The sequence below is a fragment of the Nicotiana tabacum genome, chromosome 1 (genome assembly GCF_000715075.1).
Source record: "Nicotiana tabacum cultivar K326 chromosome 1, ASM71507v2, whole genome shotgun sequence".
Taxonomy (NCBI): Eukaryota; Viridiplantae; Streptophyta; class Magnoliopsida; order Solanales; family Solanaceae; genus Nicotiana; species Nicotiana tabacum.
In genome coordinates this window covers 220,668,056-220,688,233 of record NC_134080.1, presented here as the reverse complement: position 1 = coordinate 220,688,233, position 20,178 = coordinate 220,668,056, and the positions used below count along the sequence as shown (strand labels likewise).

The following is a 20,178-nucleotide window of genomic DNA, read 5'->3' as shown; positions in this document are numbered from 1 at the left end:
TAACTTTGCCAATTCAAGCTTAATTCTACACCGGTCATCACAAAAATATTCCGGACTCACTCCTAAGTTCCAAATTACCTAACGAAGCTATAATCCCTTGAACCAAACGACCCCTTAAAGTATTTGGTGGATTAGACTCGGAAATAAGGTTCATAAATATGGCCATAAGTATAACATATCATGGAGGATGTGTGGATTAGAGGAGGATTCTTTGAGTTCTTTAACAGTCCGTTGGTTGTGTCGGAATGTCATTGCTTTATTACTCATTATGTAAAATCTCTTTCATTCTGCTTCCTTTTTGAACACCTCTCAGAGTTTTGAATGCAGATAGTAGCTACAATTAAACGAAAGTGCCCGCAAACACCACTTGTTCTCTACATTAATGGAAATGGTGGACTTCTTGAGCGGATGAAAGAAACTGGAGTTGATGTAATTGGACTTGACTGGACAGTGGATATGGCAGATGGAAGGAAGCGACTGGGAGCTGATATCGGTATACAGGGGAATGTTGACCCCGCTAGCTTATTTTGTCCTCTTCCTGCACTGACAGATGAAATCGAAAGGTTTGTTGCATAACTGAACCTTAAACTGTAGTCATTGCTTATTTAACAAGTTCAGAACTTAATTTGGAAGTAAGATCTCCAAAAATTATGCTTCCTCTAGTCCAAGTGACTGATGGAAGTTGAGAAAACAAAGTCTGAATGAGTTATGATATTTGAGTTTATTATAGATAGGTTAAGGTAATAGCTGGACAACATGAAAAGGGCATAAAAATGTAACTTCAAGTTCCAATACTAAATGATAATTTGACTTTTGAAGATAGTAGGTTGGGCTTTTAGAAAAGATGACACCTTTCTGAACGGATAAAAAGAATGCTTACACGTTTTGTAATAATTGATTGATTCATTTATGTGCATGAGCATGACCAACTGCTACTTGGTTAAAAGTGGTGCCATATTGTTGCTGAAGATCTTTGACTTCAGTACAGATACTTGCATGACTGTGCTAAGCGCATTAACAGTTATGATTACTCTCATGTATACATACCCTATGGGTAATAGCTAAAGACTATTTTACTTGTACGACATGTCTAGAACTGCATGTTAATTAGGATGATTTAAAAAAGATGATATTAATCTGCGGTGTTGAATGGCCCGCAGGGCTTTGGTCTAGTAATGAGAGCGCAACGGGTGATATGTAGATTAGGCGCACATCACGGGTTTGAATCTTGTCAAAACAAAAGCCTAGTATTAATTGGTTAAGGATATAGTGGCAGGCTCATTATCCACCGAGTTTCGCACCATGCGTCATTGACCCTCGGGGATTTATCGGTTATCAAAAAAAAAAAAAAAAAAAAAAAAAAAATATATATATATATATATATATATATATATATATATATATATATATATATATATATATATGTGTGTGTGTGTGTGTGTGTGTGTGTGTGTGTGTGTGTGTGTGTGTGTGTGTGTGATAATACTGGGTATGTTGTTGTTGTTGAGAAAAGTATTGTTCTTAGTTTAATCATTCATAGGAGGGAGGTGGTTGGTTTTGAATTCAATATCTCAAGTTTTCTGGTTCCTGGAAGAAATCTGACTAGTTTTCTTGGGCAGGGTTGTGAAGAGTGCAGGGACAAGGGGTCATATCCTCAATCTTGGCCACGGTGTGCTCGTTGGTACGCCAGAAGAAGCTGTTGCGCACTTCTTTGATGTTGCTAAGAGCTTCAATTTTGACAAGGTCGAGGATCGTATATCCGAGGCAAATACAGTTGCAGCTTGAAGACAGCAACTTTATTGAGCAGACTGTGGAAGCCTTGTTGTACCAATAACTTGTCAATTCCATATGATTCTAAGCAGATATGCAAAGAGCAGTCTTTTGGTAATTTTGTAGCTTTGCTAGGATGCTGGTTCAGTGCTTCACCTTAGGTTCTTTAAGTTGGGAGGGAAGAGACTAATGCTTGTCAATAAACTAGCATTGGTAAATAATCTTATTCTTGAATTAATTGAGCAAATTTGATGTATTAAACATATTCCATCATTCTCTATTCTTTAGAAGGGGAGCCTTGGCGTAACTGGTAAAGTTGCTGTCATGTGATCAGGAGGTCACGGGTTCGAGCGATGAAAATAGCCTCTTGAAGAAATGTAGGGTAAGACAGTGTACAATAGACCCTTGTGGTCCGACTTTTTCCCGGATTCTGCGCATAGCGGAAGCTTAGTACATCAGACTGTCCTTTTTTATTCTTTTAACTAACTATAATGCTTCCACGGAGGCACTCATTGGCTTCACGTATGATAGAGGTTTTGGAAGTTCAAACATTGTAGAGCTCCATCTCCATTCAATTGATTTGGGCTTGTTCCGCTCGCTCCTTTTTCATTTTGATAGGAGTAGGTGCTTGTAGCTCGCTCGCTACAAAATGAGCGTTCAAGTGCAGTTCGATGGGCTACTATCGGACTTGTCAAATAAGTTGCCAATTTAGGGTTTTTTTTCATTTTTAGTCCGCACCAGAAATAATTTAAATTTGGTAGCCGAAAAAGTTTATAAAATTTGTATAATTTTTGTATATAACATACAAAATGTGTGTATATATATATATATATATATATATATATATATATATATATATATATATATATATATATATAATATATGTACTTACGCTATACTATGCACTAAGTTATATAGTGTTATTTTCCCAAATTCAAAATGATTTGGTTTTGCTGCGACTAGAATGCGCTTTTTCAATCAGCTGATGTCAAGAATTATGACAGAGTAGAGTCGTACCACTTTACATGTATTTCAACTGTTGATATCACTATGTAAATAAATTTTAAGAATTTTCAACTTCTTAAATATTTTAAGGATATTTTTTGTTAAACGTGCTAACATAAGGATGTACCTTCCGTTTTAGGTACAGTTAAAGGATGTTTTTTTTTTTTCTAAAACTCACGACTATGCAAAATTGAATCTTACTTTTTTATGCTCTTACAAAAAAAAAAAAAAAAAAGTTATTGCACTATACATCGTATAAGAAAGGTATCTTTACACAAATAGTCGGTCATATTCATTGTTTACTTTTTCTAACAATATATATAGATTACACATTGATTATACATAGTTATATATATAATACAACAAAAACAACAACAACAACAACGACCTAGTATAATCCCACAAGTGGAGTCTGGAGAGGGTGATGTGTACGTAGACCTTACCTCTACCCCGATGAGGTAGACAAGTTGTTTCCGATAGACCCTAGGCTCAAGAAGACGAAAAGACGAAAAGAGACAATATATCAGTACCATCAACAAAAAATCATGTAAATAATAACAACATCACAAGAACCAATGAATAGATGGAAAACAGAAATAATAACCAGTAAATAAGGCCCGACACTATAAAAACGGAAGAGTAGTGTAAACACAACACTGACCACTAGCAGTCTAAAACTAAATCCTATCATTCTAGCCTCACACTGGTAGACTAAATATGCTCAACTACCTCCTAACTCACAACCTTAATGGTCGACTTTCACAACTTCCTATCGAGTGTCATGTCCTCGGAGATTTGAAGCCTCGCCATATCCCACCTGATCACCTCTCCCCAATACTTCTTAGGCAGCCATCTACCTCTCCTCGTACCCACCATCGCCAACTGCTTGCACCTCCTAACTGAGGCATCCAAGCTCCTCCTCTATACGTGCCCGAACCATCTGAGCCTCGCTTCCCGCATCTTGTCATCAATAGGAGCCACGCCCACCTTCTCCCGAATACTTTCATTCCTAATCTTATTCATCCTAATGTGCCCGCACATCCACTTCAACAACTTCATTTCTGCTACTTTCATCTTCTGGGTATGTGAGTTCTTAACCGGCCAACACTCAACCCCATACAATATGACTGGCCTAATCACCGCTCTATAAAACTTACCTTTGAGTAGCGGAGGCACTTTCTTGTCACACAAGACTCCAGATGCTAACCTCCATTTCATCTACCCCACCCCTATACGGTGTGTGACATCCTTGTCAATCTCCCCACCCCCCTGGATAACTGACCCAAGGTACTTGAAACTGCCTCTCTTGGAAATGACCTGCGATCCAAGCCTCACGTCCATGCCCGCTTCCCTCGGCTCGGCACTAAACTTGCACTCAAGATATTCCGTCTTCGTCATGCTTAACTTGAAACCCTTAGACTCAAGGGCAAGTCTCCAAACCTCATGCCTCTCGTTAATGCCACTCAACTCTCGTCGATCAGAACAATGTCATCAACGAATAACTTACACCATGGCACCTCTCCTTGAATATGGTGTGTCAGTGCATCCATCACTAGAGCGAATAAGAATGGGCTGAGCGCAGATCCTTGGTGTAACCCCATAACAACCGAAAAATGCTCAGAGTCGCCTTCCATTGTCCTAATCCGAGTCTTAGCTCCACCATACATGTATTTAATCGCCCTAATGTAAACAACCGACACACCTTTAGCCTCTAGGAGAATAGGAAAGCAGGAGGTACCAACTCCCGGGAATAGAACCTAAAAGTTGTCTTGGTGTACACGACGTTGTTGCGACACATGGCTCGTTCACGTCCAACTTTTCACTGCCTCTTACTACTACTCGCCCTAGCAGCCCTCCTATGTTTGCGCGCCCGCTCCTCGCTCGTCTCCAATAGCCACCACGTATTACCTGAAAAACACAACAAACCCAAGAACCAAAAAAAGGTGGTGCTTCCGCTACCACCGGTGGAGCCCCAACAAAAGCAAAGAAGAGAAAAACAAGAGAAAAAGAGGGGGGATACTTGGTCTAACACACAAGTACAAAGAAGAGGAAAGAAGAAGGAAAGAAAGGGAGAGGAGTAGACGGGGACGAAAGGAGATATTTCAAAGAACTAGGAAGAGAGAGGACAACCGGACAGAGTAGGGGGAGAAGGGCATCGCAGCGTCACGCTGGCAGTAAGGGGGGAAGAAGAACAAGACGAGGAAGAGAGATGAGGATGTGAGAGAGATGAGGATGTGATAGAGATGGGGATGAGAGAGAGGAGACTTACCTTGGGGGGAGTGGTCGCCAACGACTGTGTTGGTCGCCGGTTGTTAAGTAGTCGTTAGGGCCGAGCATCGCAGAGAAAGAAATGTCAGGGAGAGAGAAAAGTCACAGGGGAGAGAGAAATAGACTACATGTATAATTACAAGGTATACATTAAAGGAAATTATGACACCCGTCACCTTCAAATCCTAGATCCACCTCTCATTGCATCTGTGGTGTGGAAGCTGAAGCAAGAAATTAGGAGATGAGATGTGAATTACAAGAAAATGAGAGAGAGAAAGTTTAAAAAATTACTTTCTCTTTCGTCGAAGTGAAGAATCCTTTGGACGGGAAAATATAAATAGGAGTCCCTGTATACACATAATACATAAATTATATATATTATACGTCTACCAGCTATTTTTAATTTAAGTGATTGGGTGAACGACTATTTGGATTAATTGTTCTATAAGGAACTTGCCAATACGTGGGCCCCACTATACTGATCTTGCGAGGAAAGGAAAAAAAAAAAGATGAAGAATTTAATTAATTAGAAATAGCTCGCCTTTTGTAACAGCGACTTAGTGAGACCTTTTTTTTCCCCTCACTTTTTTTCAACTCCTATTCTGACCTATTAATCTTTGCTATTAGAGTATTGTTTTAATGTCAATACTCTATAGCATCGTAGTTAACCTTTTCTTTTAATTAGAATTAAAGCTATCAAAGATGTGACAGTACATGATATATGGAGAAATTGATGTTCTCTTGGGCTAAAATTTAACAATAATTTTATCTCTGTCATTATTTACTTAATTAATTTTGTTTTACCTATAATGTATAATTTTTTGTAACCAGTCACATAGCATTAAAATCATAACTATTCAACAAAGCAAAGTGATGTATGACCAGCAAGGGGAATGAATACTAACCTGCATTCAGCAAACTAATTCAACTTACCGTGGTTATGTGATTTAACGAAGTGAGAATATGTATTAATCAATCATACTTAAGTGATAGAAATTTAGGTACAAACACATATCATATATCTATAAGTTTGGTGTAAATTTTTGGTGTGAGTTAGTTTTCACCGTTGGAACCCCGATCCTCCACGTTAACTAGATCTCGATCTCATATATGAGCGCTTGATATGAAGTGTTTTAGGGGCATTTGCATCTATACCCGTTTTTTGGGTCACATTTTAATTTGTGCCTGCTTTGCAAAAAAAATTGCAAGCGTACCCACTTTTTCGCGTAATTTCAGCATACGGGGCTGAAGTAGCAAAGGTAATCACGCAAAACTTCAGCATTCTAGTAGACGGGACTGAAGTAGCAAGTGTGCTGAAGTTTTTGTTTGTAATTGCTGAACTTAAGCATAGTAGCTGAACTTTTGTTCTCTATTTGCTGAAGTTTTTGTTTGTAATTGCTGAAATTTTTATTTTTGTAACTGGCGGAGCTGAGGTTTTTGTTTTGTAACTGTCGAACTTCAGCTCTAGAGCTGAAGTTTTTGTTTGTAACTGAAGTTTTTGATTGTAACTGGCGAACTTCAACTCTAGAGCTGAAGTTTTAGCCTATTTACACCATGAGTGTAATCCTCCCCTTGTTCATATGTATTTGTTTCTTTCACTTTTTCGCATTCTTGATTTTCTCCTCAAATGATGATATACACGATTTTTCTCTGTAACAGAACCATTATTAAGTTCAAGTTATTGTAAAGTTCTATACCAAGCTAATTATATTCTGTATTTTCTGGTTGAAGAGATGTTCAAGCTAGCAGTATCCTTCTCGACGATAAATTTGAAGTAAGGCTGGGAAGTTTGAGCCTAATTGGTCAAACATATGGAATGGTGGTAATATTAGAGAATTAATCATAGTGCCTTTCAGTTGTTAATAGAAGAAGAAGAAGAAAACGAAGGAGGAGAAATGGGCTGAAGTTGTTTAAAAATTGGGTACAGGTTAAAACTTTTTAAAAAAATGGGTATAAGTTAAATGGGGGCGACCAAATAGGACGCCCCGTGCAATTTTTACAATGTTTTATCCCTTATGACTGTTTGTGATGCGAATCTGAATTAATAGGTTTCGATATCACATTAAAAAAGCAAATAGTTCTACGTCATTGCTGTCTAAAGTTTTTTATTATGATGTATATATGCCTTACATATGTTTGACCAAAATATAAAAGAAAAAGGCCCCTCAATCTAGTGCTTGTTCCTCTCATTACTTTTCTCTATGCGTGTACAAGTCACTATTATATGGTTACATCTAGCATGATTATAAGAACATAAAGTTGATTAAAAACATAAAAAATAGAATGAAGAAGAAAATAGGGTGATTACTAGGCTAAGTTGGAGGAGTTTGGATCTTGAGGAATTAAATATAGTATTAATTACATTTGGTATATCACAAGACAATAACAAACTCAGTGTAATTGCATAAGTAAAGTTTAGGGAGGATAATGTGTACGCAAAATCAGTGCCGAAGCCACCTTTGCTAAGGGTGGTCAATTTCGTCGAAGTATTACGAAAAATTACTCTGTGTATATAAGTAAAATATTAGATTTTAAGATGTGTATAATATATGTCGAATATATACCCTTTGTGGGGAAATTCTTTTACTTCTTTCAAGTCTAAACACCTTTGGAAAAAATTTTATTTTCGCCGCTGCATAGAAGTTAGAACCCATTGGGGAGTGAAATAGAACAAGAAACCGTAAGCTCCCAAGCAATGTGAGAGGAGCCAGGGCTCTGACCGCGTGTCTGTTGAAGCATGGGCCGAAAACTCATAGGCAGTGACTCGATTAAGGAAATCTACCGAAATCGTAACGAAACCCTACCTTATAAAGATAAAAATGTTATTTCCGTAAGACCATCGAGTCTTTGGCTCAACATTCCGAGTAAACATGGTCGTTATTCTACCTTTTGAAAAAGTTAAAGGTATGTTGTTATTTTAGGTTGATTTGAATTAAGGTGGCAAAAGAACATAGTATGATGCCAATTAGGAATGAGACAAAAAGGGTGACTTAGGTTTCCCAAATCTCTTTAAAAAGTTGAAGAAATGATTACATTGAGGATCCCCATAAACATACATGATATACAATATCCATCCTTAAATTTTAGATTAAGAAATTCTTAGAGATAAATGATTTTTAATACCTTGTAGCATAAGAACAATCATCATGAAAATCAAATAGAGGTAAATTATCATGCCCCCCTTTATGTTCATTAATTAGACATAATAATAAGATACGAAACTCGATCATTATCAGGTCATCAACTTTCTTGACCTTCTGAAATTAAGCAAGCACCAACTTCTATACATAATCTTACGAGCTTGCTAAGATATGTATTTTCAATAAATAGTCGCAAATTGAGTTTTTCTGATTTTTCAGTATAGTTAAGCCGGTGAATCGCGCGCCATTAACGAGAGTTTCCACACTTGTGTGAGAACTAGGCATTTTATTCGTGTCGAGAAATCACAAATCTCTCTTCTAATTTCTTACTTAGCTAAAACAAAGTTTAATTAAGACTTAAATTAAACCAAAAAAATTCCACCTTAAAAAGATACTACCAGATAAGATTAGTAATTAGTTAGTGGAGACTAATTACAATTAAGGTCAATCGTCCCTATCAATGAAAAGTTGAAAAATTCTATAAAGTTGAAAAAAGCAGTAGGGTCTCTTATAGATTTTTAATATTCTCTAGATATTGTGTCTCTTGCTTTGTTTTGATAATTCACAAGGCAAAGGTCCTTTTTCTCCATAAGTTCATTTGATATTGCTCTTCCCTTTTTGCTTTATTCTAGGTTTATCTACGATAAATTATACATAATATCATTGGTTGTTAAAAAATTAACCATGGTTACTTCCATAAGAATATTTTTAAGATTATCACCTTCTTTAACACGATTAGAATGTCTTGAAGCTTTTTGTATATAGTTCTCAATAATTTTTCCACTTTTTTTTTTTTTTTGGGGGGGGGGAGGGGGGGTTGCGAGTCTCATTGAGAGAACCTTGTATACAAACAACAGAAGTTAAAGGGCAGCCCGGTGCACAAAGTATTTTGCATTCAGGCAGGGTTCGGGGAAGGGTCGCATCCCTAGGGGTGTTGATATATGTAGAGAGCCTAACCTGATGCAAATATTAGTGACTGCTTCAACGGCTCGCACTCGTAACCTATAGGTCACACGGAGACAACTTTACCGTTGCTCCAAAGTTTCCCTTCGACATAGTTTTGTGGATATATCACACGACAATTTATAGAGAAAAATTTATTTGATTTTAATTTATTGAAAGAAGCTCGTATTGTTATGTTTATAAAGTAAAATTAACACACAACTTGTTCAAGTGGTTGAAGATTTGAGTTTAGTGTTTCAAATACGTAGCAATAAGGCAAGAACAATGCAATGTTTTAGTTTAATTTGTTTGCACTGAGAATGCATGTGAGTTGTTTTGTGGATATATATATATATATATATATATATATATATATATATATATATATATATATATATATATACCAGAGGCGGATCTAGGATTTAAACTCTATGAGTTCAAGTTATAAGGTTTTTAGAATTGAACCCGTTATAGTTTTAAAGTTATGGATTCATATCTATTTTATTTTTTATAATTTTAATAAATTTTTATATATAAATTTTTATTCTGTGTCGAAATTCTGAGTTCAATTGAACCCATCATTTTATACACTACATACGCCCTTGTATATTACTATCTAGGGAGTTTGAAGGGGGCCTTGGAGCAATAGTAAAGTTGTTTTCATGGGACCTATAAGACAAGTGTTCGAGCTGTGAAAGCAACTATTAATGCTGTATTAGGGTAGGATGTCTACATCATACCTTTGGGTACGACATTTAATTTCCTGGACCATACATAAATACGAGATGTTTTGTGCATAAAACGTTCTTTTTTTCCTAGCCAGGAGTTCATTTAATTATTTTATGTAAATTGGACGTTCTTATGTATCCTCCCTCAAATCAATGAAAAGGTTCTTAGACCATGATTTGAAAAACAATATGGTATGCAAGACCCCAAGATGTGCTCATTTAGGGCACACCTTTTCACCGAAAAATAAATTAAATTTTTTCTTAATTAATATATTTATATACAATATGTTAACTTTCCTTGATATAAGCCGTAGGTTTAGCCAAAAATTAAGAGGTTGCAAAAATTCCTTAAGGTTGTAGGTTCAATCCGTGCTTGCGAGATAATATTTTTTTTTATTACAATTCATATTCCTTAGTAAAAATCTTGACTCTGCTATTATGTCAATGATCCTTCAAATCAGTCAAATAAACCAAAACGTTTATTTAACAAACAAAAGAATATAGAGGTATATACATATATAATGAGAATAATTGTTTTCTATTCATATTCTTACTCTATACGAGATTTGCTTAATTAAAAAATATCTTTATAGGATGGGCCTAGCTAATTAACTAAAAATAATGCTGGCATTTAATGCCTTATCACATCAAAGGTCTATAGCCATCAAATATCATAAAGGTATGAAGAAAAAACTATTATGAATGACGTGACATAATAATATTCTATTATGAATGAGAGTGCAAAAAGAAATATGGATTTAAATTATAATCACGGACACAAAAACAAATTGACACTATAACACAATATAGTAATTATTTATATAATCAACATGTTATTACTCTATTTTCTATGTTACTATGAAAGATTTTTGTTGTACGCCAAATTTACCTCATGGTGTGAAGAACTTATATACTGTTATTGCATAGAACTTAACTAATCAGATTAAGATTAGAAAGGCTGCACTACCAGAGAGTATTGCATATAATACTGTAAAAACCGTGTAAAATTTAGTGATTTGAGCAAGAAATCGTGAGAAAATACACTATGTGACCCCACCAAGTTTTCGTGAAACCCTCAATGGAAAACTCCCTGGGAATTATCTAGGAATGTCCTGGGAAACTATTTTCTCACCCGCCATATTCCCACTTAGTGTCTTCCCTGGGAATGTCATGGGAATATTAAAATTTCATATGGATTTCCCACCGATTCTTCCGTAGGAAAAGTCTGTATTTCTAGTAGTGGATCTAGAGTATTGCATATAATACTGTAAAAACTGTGTAAAATTTAGTGATCTGAGCAAGAAACAGGTCCAATTCATTCATTAAATCAAAATGCTATGATCCATTGGAAGCATCCAACAATAACCACCCAGTGTAATCTCACGAGTCTGAGTAGGGTAGGATGTACGCAGCCTTACTCCTACCCTGGAAGGATAAAGAGACTGTTTCCGATAGACCCTCAGCTAAAGAAGGTGAAAGAAGACTTGATAGCAAGTAATAGCAAGACAAATAATTAGAAAACTAAATCGAAGATACCAACAGAGAATATGAATATATTGGAAGCATCCAAAGAATATAATAAGAATGAACCATTGTTAATTTATATGAAACCTTAAATTGTTAACATAACATATATCTTACACTTAGAACACATCGTCTATATTCTGAATCCGTTACTGCATGAAAAAATGGACCCAAAGGTACCGAGGATATGACCAACATTAAGAGCAAAGTATTGACAGAAATAAAACTCTTCTAGAATAGACAAAAGAAATAACATTGTCAATTATAGAACAACAACCCAATATAATCCTACTAGCGGGGTCTGGGAGGGTAGTGTGTACGCAGATCTTACTCCTACCCTGGGGTAGAGAGACTGTTTTCGATAAACCCTCGGCTCCTTCCCTCCAAGAACTCCCCACCTTTCTCTTGGGGTGACTCGAACTCAGAATCTTTTGGTTGGAAGTGAAGGATGATCACCACTAGAGCAACAACCCACTCTTGTTCAATTATAGAACATGTACAAAAATGAACGAAAATGACATTGAAGGGTCCGTATTATATTCTTCTCAAATTTGAGTTTTACTCACATCTCGAATAAATTCAAGAATATATTCTAAGAAATTCTGATCCCAGGTCGGATTTATATAGCTAGTTTTGTGTAGAAAAATGGAAAGACAGGCCTCTGCACAAAAATGCAGCAAAAAGTGACTGTTTCTTGTTTTGAAGATCTCCAAAAGGATCAATTGTTATGTTATATCTGTTGTTAAATACGTATAGCAAAAGACACGTACAACTTTCTAATACATGCAGGATCAATCTTATATTTTATAATAAGGAATTCTACTGCATTAATATAACCTTTAATCTCCTAAATGAGACAAGATTTTACAAAAGCATTCACAAAGATACCCAAAATTTTAATTTTATGGGTTTAGGACTCGGGTTAATTTCATCCACTAATCATAACCTTGTTTGAGTTTTGGGGTTATAGTTCAATATTTTCTGCAATTTCCTTGAGTTTTACACTGATAAATCTAGGTTTAAACTAAAGTTATGAATTCAAATGAACCTAACTCTACAATACTAGATCCGCCCCCGCCCACAAATATAAAATATTGCACTATATGTGCATGTCTAGAGAGAGAGAGGGGAGAGAGAGAGTTCTTGTAAACACAAATTGATACTACCCAATAGTTAGTCTTGGAGTAAGAATCAAAATTTTCACTCAAAACTCAAAAGAATCTACGTAATTTTAGGGTTTCAAAACTCTAGTTTAGGGTTTAATTTACTGACAAAGCCACAAACTCACTAAATGAACATTTTACCCACATAATGATCTTAGAGAAATACCTTAATTCAGAGTACGTAATTTATATAGCACTATTTTTTACATACCTTCATATCATGAAGTACCTTCAAATTGTATAAGAAAAATATGAGCCACTTCAAAAAAAAAAAAAAAAAAAACCCTCTTATTTTAAAAGCTTAAAATTTTACCCTTTTTTAACAATCAAGAAGATTGTAACTGAAAAGTCGCAGCACCAGCAACAGCAACAGCAGTCTTACTAGTCTTAATTTGCATATTTATCTTCTTTTTCTTCTTTTTCTTATAAGGAATTCCTCTTGCTTTAGCTTGAGAATCTCTTATTTCTCTTAAATAAACTCTTATTGCACCACTTGCAAATGGATTACTCACCGGTAAACCACCATTTTCTTCATAAGCAGCTCTAAGTCTTCCTATTAAAGCATCAAGACTTCCCCATGCTTGTCTAAGAGGACAAGTACATGGTCCGGGCGGGTCGGGTTGTCCGAAAAACAGACAACCATGTAAGTGAACCTTAGTTTTTCCAAACTGGTCGAGGTATCGAAGAAAATCTAACACATGGTTGTAGTTGCAGTTTGATAGTGGAACCGGAGGTTTTTGATTTTTCAAGTATTGTCCGAAAGTGTTCCAATCGCGACGTTTTTGTGACTCGTATCGACTCAGTTGTGGCGGTGGTAGTGGTGATGGCTGGTGATGATGATGATGATGATCAGGTGGTGCTATAGTAATACCGCCACCTGATGATGATCTTGATGATGATCCTTCTCCTACTTCTCTTATTTTCTCACTTGATGACATCATAGTTTGAAAGGTAGCAAAACGAATGACAGTCCTATATTGACAAGAACGAGCTTTTTTACACAGAAAACTTCGCGCTCAACTGCTTGTATACAGATCGGAAAGGTACAGCTTAATACTAGTTTATACTACTAAGGTGACATTTTTTTTCTTTTTTTTTTCTAGAGATTCAAAAAAAAAAAAAAAGAAATTGAGAGAGAAAGAGAGAGAGGAGAAGAAGCGAAGTGGAGAAGAATTGAAATCAATAATGGGAGCATTGAGGGGACATTTTATGGGGTCCAATTATAGTGCTTTAGCTCCTCTTTTTTTCTTTCACCATACTGTTTTCTTTCTTTAATTGTACCATTAGATTAAGTATGGCTTTTTTAAAAAGAATTTCCTTATTTTAATAATTCTGCTAGCATCGTGCAATCATTATCAAGAATATTTTAAAAATAGTACGGTATAGCCAGTTTTCAGACTGGTCATTCAAAAATAGCCAGCGTTTACGAAGTCAATGAAAAATAGCCATTATTTTGCTACAACAGAGACCGGTCCAGCATAATATACTGGAGTTCGGTACACCTGTGTATGAACTCCAGCATATTATGCTGGACCGGTATACTTTGCTGACTCCAGTATAATATACTGGAGACTGGAGCACCGGTGCTCCAAACTCCAGTATATTATACTGGACAATTATACTTGCTGGAACTCCAGTATATTATGCTGGAGTTCTAGTGTACTTATGCTGGAACTCCATCATATTATGCTGGAGTTCCAACATACTTATCCTGGAACTCCAGTATAATATGCTGGAGTTCAAGCATACTTATGCTGGAACTCCAGTATAATATACTGGCGTATTTTCCGAGTTTTGAACAGTTTTTTTGCTCAGATTTATCTTTACATGAAAAGTGACTAAATTTCGATTACTTTTAAAACTGGGCTATTTTTGAACGACCAATTATAAATTTGGCTATTTTTAAAATTCCTAGCACTTTAAATTAACCCTATAGTTACTAGGTATAGTAAAATGACGTGTATCAGACCGTGTGAATACAATTAATGACTTGTATATGTAAATCTTATATGAATAAACAAGAAAATAAAAATTAAAATGATTACTTTCTAAGGTGAATAAACAAAAACTTCTAGGAATTTAATTTCTGTGTACTAACGGCTGGGGCGGAATAAAGATTTTGAGTTTATGAGTTCTAGATCCTAAAAAAACAGATTACTGGCTTCTGAATAAACTACGTATATATACTCTAAGTGAATTTTTAATATAAATACAAAATCTGGATCAAATTTATTGAATTTTGCCAAATTCGTATATCGAACGCTAACTCCAACCCTGACTATAGAGTAATATTAGCATATTATCAACGGTTAAACTTTAATAAGCATGAAAAATATTAATATTGATTGTATATATAACTTAAATCTTAATGTGAATCTTAATGTGAATGCAGAATGCTTGACGCTGAGTTAGAAAAGGCTGGCTTTAAGTGCTTAACAAATAGAGGAGAGACAGTGGATAATCATTTTTGTATTAGCATTGATATTAATATGCAATAACGCTTTATATACTGATAGTGCATAATTATTTTTACATTATCAGGTTAGATTGATCTACAATAATAAATATATATATTCTTCTTAGTAAGCATGATATGAAACTTGAAAAGTAGAGTATTAATCAGCTGTATATAGTCATTTACATTACACTAATATTTAAAAGAAAATTTATACTTTTAATGTATATAACTTAAATTATTAATACGTAGATCAACATATGAAGTATGAAAACTGCTGATTTCAATGTTGGTGACTCATCCTTTTTACATAAATGGATATATACGAGTATAAATATATTCCGAGAAATTAATGGGCAGCCCGATACACAAGGTATCATGCATTTACGCAAGATTTGGGGAAGGATCACACCTCAAGGGATACGATATAGATAGCATACCCTAATATAAGGGTTAACGGCTGCTTCCACGGCTTGAATGTGTAACCGTTGGTCTAAGACTCCCTTCGAATATTCCTAGTTAAAATAGTAAAAATTAAGAAGGTAAAAGAGGGAGGTAAACACAAAGGTAAAAAAAGGAGATAGGTGTAAACTATCACAATATTAGAATAAAGTGAGATTTTTAGGAAAACTCCAACCTATGAGTTGTCTTAGTATAATTAGAAATTGAAAATTAAAAGGATCCCAAAAACCCTCGTTCGTAACATAAAAGCAGCTTCTGCAATAAGGCTTTTTACATCAGACAAATGAGAGTTTGTTACGTTAGGAAAATCATCATTTTCTAGTATTTCAGAAAGTGACAATCATATTGAAATGTGTAAATTGCGATGGCTATTTCTATTTTGGAAAAAAAAAAAAAGCATGGTCCCATTTGATTATCTTCTTTCAAATGTGTTACTACTACTATTATTGGTTCCTGTAGATTTGCACTCCATTATGGGTAAAGGGAGAAAGTTAGATTTTTACCGAGGAGTGTTAAAATATAAAGAAGTAAGCATAAAAAGAAATTAAGAGAATTTAACATAAAATATATGCATAATAAAAAGAAATTAATCTATCCATACAGTATAATTTTTTCAGTCCACCACTCGTAGAACTAGCTATAAATCAAAAGTCAAAACTATTAAACAAATCTCATTGAGGTTCTTTTTCTTTTTGATTTTCTTTTTCAGTTAGGAGGGGGAACAAATGGACTATGCTTTTGTTATCATTTAATGGAAGTCTCAATATGAATAGTCCGATCCAAATCTCAACTCAGGTAGTTCTTTTTTTTAACAATCATTTGCTTGCTTTGAAAATTTGCGATTAGTTAGATTTTATATAGTCATAAAATCATTAAGATAATATTCACTTAAAGTTTTATGCAAATCGGGCAAAGCACAAGCCATGTGCTTAGGCACAAGACAAGTGTCAAGCTTAAGCATTGGACTATACGTGCGCACGAGAGTGATGCGCAATGCCAAGCAAGGGACATATTCCCGGGGTTTATTGTAATATAGACTAGTTACACACAAAAGTAAGTTGAGGGACCTATTTGTCAAAGTTATAAAGTTTTGTCCTTAAAAGATAGTTAGTTAGAGGTGGTTAGATGTGGCACTTATAAATGCCCGTTCACATGTATTTTTAGTGACTTCAATGAGAATTACAGACATTCATCTTCTTCACCTCACCTCATCTCCTCTCACTTCTCTTTGTAAATTCCTTACTCTGAATCAATTGCATGGTGTATTGTCGAGCGAATTCAGCTGATTTCATCATGGTATTAGAGCAACGATCGTGAATTCATCGAAATTCAGGAGATAAGAGCTTCGAGGAAGCAGAGTTCCAGTCATCCATGGCAGGAAACGAAGTCGCTTCTCTAGATCACAATCATCCGTTGTTTCTACAGCCCTCAGATGGTCCAGGACTCGTCCTAATACCGCTCGAGCTCACAGGGCCAGAAAACTATGCTCTGTGGAGTAGGGCAATGGAGTTGGCGCTCCGGGGAACGAGTAAAGTAGGGTTTGTGGACAAAACTTATGTGAAGAATATGTACATAGGATAATTAGCAGAGCAATAGGAAAAATATGACGCGATCGTATTGTCATGGATTGGGAGCACTGTGTCGAGTGAATTGATGCCGAGTATTATCTATGCCTCTAATGCAAGGAAAGTGTGGAATGATTTTCAGGAAAGGTTTGATCGATCAGACTTGACAAGGATTTATCACCTTTGGACAGCCATCGCAACTCTAAGGCAAGGTACTGACTCTGTTACTAGCTATTTCTCTAAAATAAAGGACTTGTGGGATGAAATAGATGTGTTAGTACCACTATCTTCATGTGACTGTGAAGAATCTTGATCCTCAGTTGAACATCTAAGATCTCAACGTTTGTTATAATTCCTTACGAGGCTAAATGAAAGCTATGACAACATAAGGAGTAATATATTAGCTAAAAGGCTTGTTGTGACTGTTAATGAAGCATATGCTATAGCCACTCAAGAAGAAAGCCAAAGGTCTTTAGGTGTTGTTGATACACATAGGGAACCACTCACCATGTTTGCAGGGAGAGGTCAGGATTTTAGAGCAAAAAGGTCCGATCTCATTTGTGAATATTGTGGGTATAAAGGGCATCTGAAGGAGAATTGCTTCAAAATAATTAGATATCCAGCTAACTTTAAGAGTAAAAAGAAGAGTCAGCCTGGAGGAGGAAAGGCTTATGCTAACAATGTGTGTCCAAATAGTGATGAAGGAAAACCAATGATTGTGCAGGTACAATGAGCAGGGTAGTTCTTCACAGAAGAACAGTGCCAACAACTGGTCAAGTTGATGTCAAAAACAACAACTGCATAAAGCTCTAATAACTTTGCAGATATAGTCTCTCTATTATCCAATGCAGGTATGTATGATTGAGTAATAGATATAGGAGCAACACATCATATTACATACTGTAAGGATATTCTAAACAATATTAAAAGGCCAGATGATCAAGGGAGATATGGAGTGCAGCTTCCTATAGGAAGTAAAGCACAAATAACTCACACAGGAGAGGCTTCCATATTAGGAAATAAGACAGTAACAAATGTCTTGTATGTGCCAGATTTTAAATTTAACCTGCTGTCAGTATCAAAGCTCACAAAGGATCTCTGTTGCTCAGTCACATTCTTCCCTGATTTTTGTATGTTTCAGGATCTTTACAATGGCATGGTGATAGGGATTGGTTGAGAGAACAATAGTTTGTACTTGCTTAAGAAGAATATAACAGTAGTAGCAGAAGGAATTTTCCTGAGAAAAGGAAAAGAAACGGAGCTTTGGCACTTAAGGTTAGGACATGCTTCAATGAAGTCAATGCAGCATATTCCAAGGTTGCAGAATAAAGTTGATAAGCACATACAAGAGAATTATCAAGTGTGTCCATTATCTAAGCAATGTAGGTTGAAGTTTCCTATTAGTAGTACTAGTTCTACTGAAATTTTTCAGCTGATTCACTTAGATGTTTGGGGACCTCACAGAATACTTACATATGATAGGAAGCACTACTTTGTTACTAGTGTTGATGACTATAGTAAGTATACTTGGGTGTGTTTGATTCAGTCAAAGAATGAAGTATTAGTTGTAATAAGGAATTTTTGTTGCAATGATTCAAATTCAGTTTGGTATAACTGTGAAGGTGTTAAGATCAGACAATGGTACTGAGTTTTTTAATTCTCAGTGTAATGAATTTTTAACTTCCTTGGGTATCATTCATCAGAGTAGATGCCCATATACACCTCAACATAATGGTACATTTGAAAAAAAAGAATAGGCATTTATTGAAAATGGCAAGAGCACTGAAATTCCAAAGCTCAATGCCAATAAGATTTTGGGAAGACTGTGTAAGAACAACTGCCTATCTGATAAACAAATTACCCACAAGAGTATTACAAGGGAAGTGTCCATATGAAATTCTACATGGAAAACCAGCAATAATAGGTCACCTAAGAGTATTTGGATGCCTTTGTTTTGCAAGCAATTTACCTGGAGGAGATAAATTTGCACCAAGGGCAAGGAAATATATTCTCACTGGTTACTCAGAAACACAAAAGGGCTATAGGTTATATGATCTGGAAAGTAGAAGAGTATTTGTTAGTGTCACGACCCAAATTTTCCATCCTCGGGAGTCGTGATGGCGTCTACTAAAGGGAGCTAGGCAAGCCAAACCTTAACTACTTGCTACACTTTTATTTTTGCCTCTTTTAACAAACACAAGCCGATAATATAATAAAAGCGGAATTTTAAATAAATAAGAGGATGTCAACAATTATAAATCTTAAGGCTATGTGTATTACAATTTTTAAAAATCTCAAATACCCCAAAACCTGGTGTCACAGTGTCACAGACTGTCTAAGAGTTACTACATACAAGGTCTGAAGAAAATACAATACACTGTTTCTGAACAAAGGAAATGAAACAGGAAATAGAGATAGAGGGAGATGTCAGGGCCTGCGGACGCCAGCACGTCTACCTTGGATCTCCACGTGGACTGAAGGTAGCCTCCACACTACGGTCCAAAAGCTGCTCCGGGATCTGCACATAGTGCAGAGTGTAGTATCAGCACAACCGACCCCATGTGCTGGTAAATGTCTAGCCTAACCTCGGCGAAATAATGACGAGGCTAGGACTAGACAGAATAAACAAATAAAGATGGGAAGGGGAAACATGCTTCGGGGAAAACAGGTAAAACTGAATATCAAGATAACTATAAAGGAATCAAAATCCAACCAATAACAAGAATAAGGAAAACAAAGGCAGATTTCACTTTCTTTTCACATCTTAGGCGTGCAACCCGATCTCATTTCATGTATCTCGTGGCAGGCGTGCCACTCACTCCCGTTTCATGTATCTCGTGGCTCACCAAAACAATACACGGCATCACCCTTCGTGCTTTATGCTCTTCCTCACCCAAACAACAATCACAAGGCATATAGGGTAAGGGGATCTATAACCTCGAAGTAAATCAAATAACAACAAGTAATGAGAGAAACAACATAACTCGGATATCAACAAAGAATCAGAAGTCAACAAATGCATGGCATCACCCTTCATGCTTTTACTCTCGTCCTCACCAAAGCAATCATATAATAAAAATGTGCACGGCATCACCCTTCGTGCTTTTGCTCTCTTTCCTTACCATATAATCAATAAAATCGGCACGGAATGATGCA

General features: G+C 35.8%; 3 protein-coding genes across 3 annotated transcripts; 2 read left to right on the top strand and 1 right to left on the bottom strand.

The window, feature by feature from the left end:
* The first annotated feature begins 291 nt into the window (after window positions 1-291).
* Window positions 292-2,043, top strand: LOC107800512 (uroporphyrinogen decarboxylase 1, chloroplastic-like). The gene is made up of 2 exons (XM_075217393.1): window positions 292-563; window positions 1,620-2,043. Exons 1-2 carry the CDS (start codon window positions 322-324, stop codon window positions 1,783-1,785), a joined length of 408 nt encoding a protein of 135 aa, XP_075073494.1. The 5' UTR covers window positions 292-321; the 3' UTR covers window positions 1,786-2,043.
* Window positions 2,044-12,689: 10,646 nt separating this feature from the next.
* On the bottom strand, window positions 12,690-13,710 carry LOC107800511 (protein LIGHT-DEPENDENT SHORT HYPOCOTYLS 10-like). The gene has a single exon (XM_016623696.2). The coding sequence runs from the start codon at window positions 13,479-13,481 to the stop codon at window positions 12,867-12,869; it is 615 nt and encodes a 204-aa protein (XP_016479182.1). The 5' UTR covers window positions 13,482-13,710; the 3' UTR covers window positions 12,690-12,866.
* Window positions 13,711-17,110: 3,400 nt separating this feature from the next.
* Window positions 17,111-18,199, top strand: LOC142164828 (uncharacterized). Its single transcript, XM_075223573.1, has 3 exons — window positions 17,111-17,295; window positions 17,386-17,746; window positions 18,164-18,199. The coding sequence occupies exons 1-3, from the start codon at window positions 17,111-17,113 to the stop codon at window positions 18,197-18,199; spliced, it is 582 nt and encodes a 193-aa protein (XP_075079674.1).
* Window positions 18,200-20,178: the final 1,979 nt, after the last annotated feature.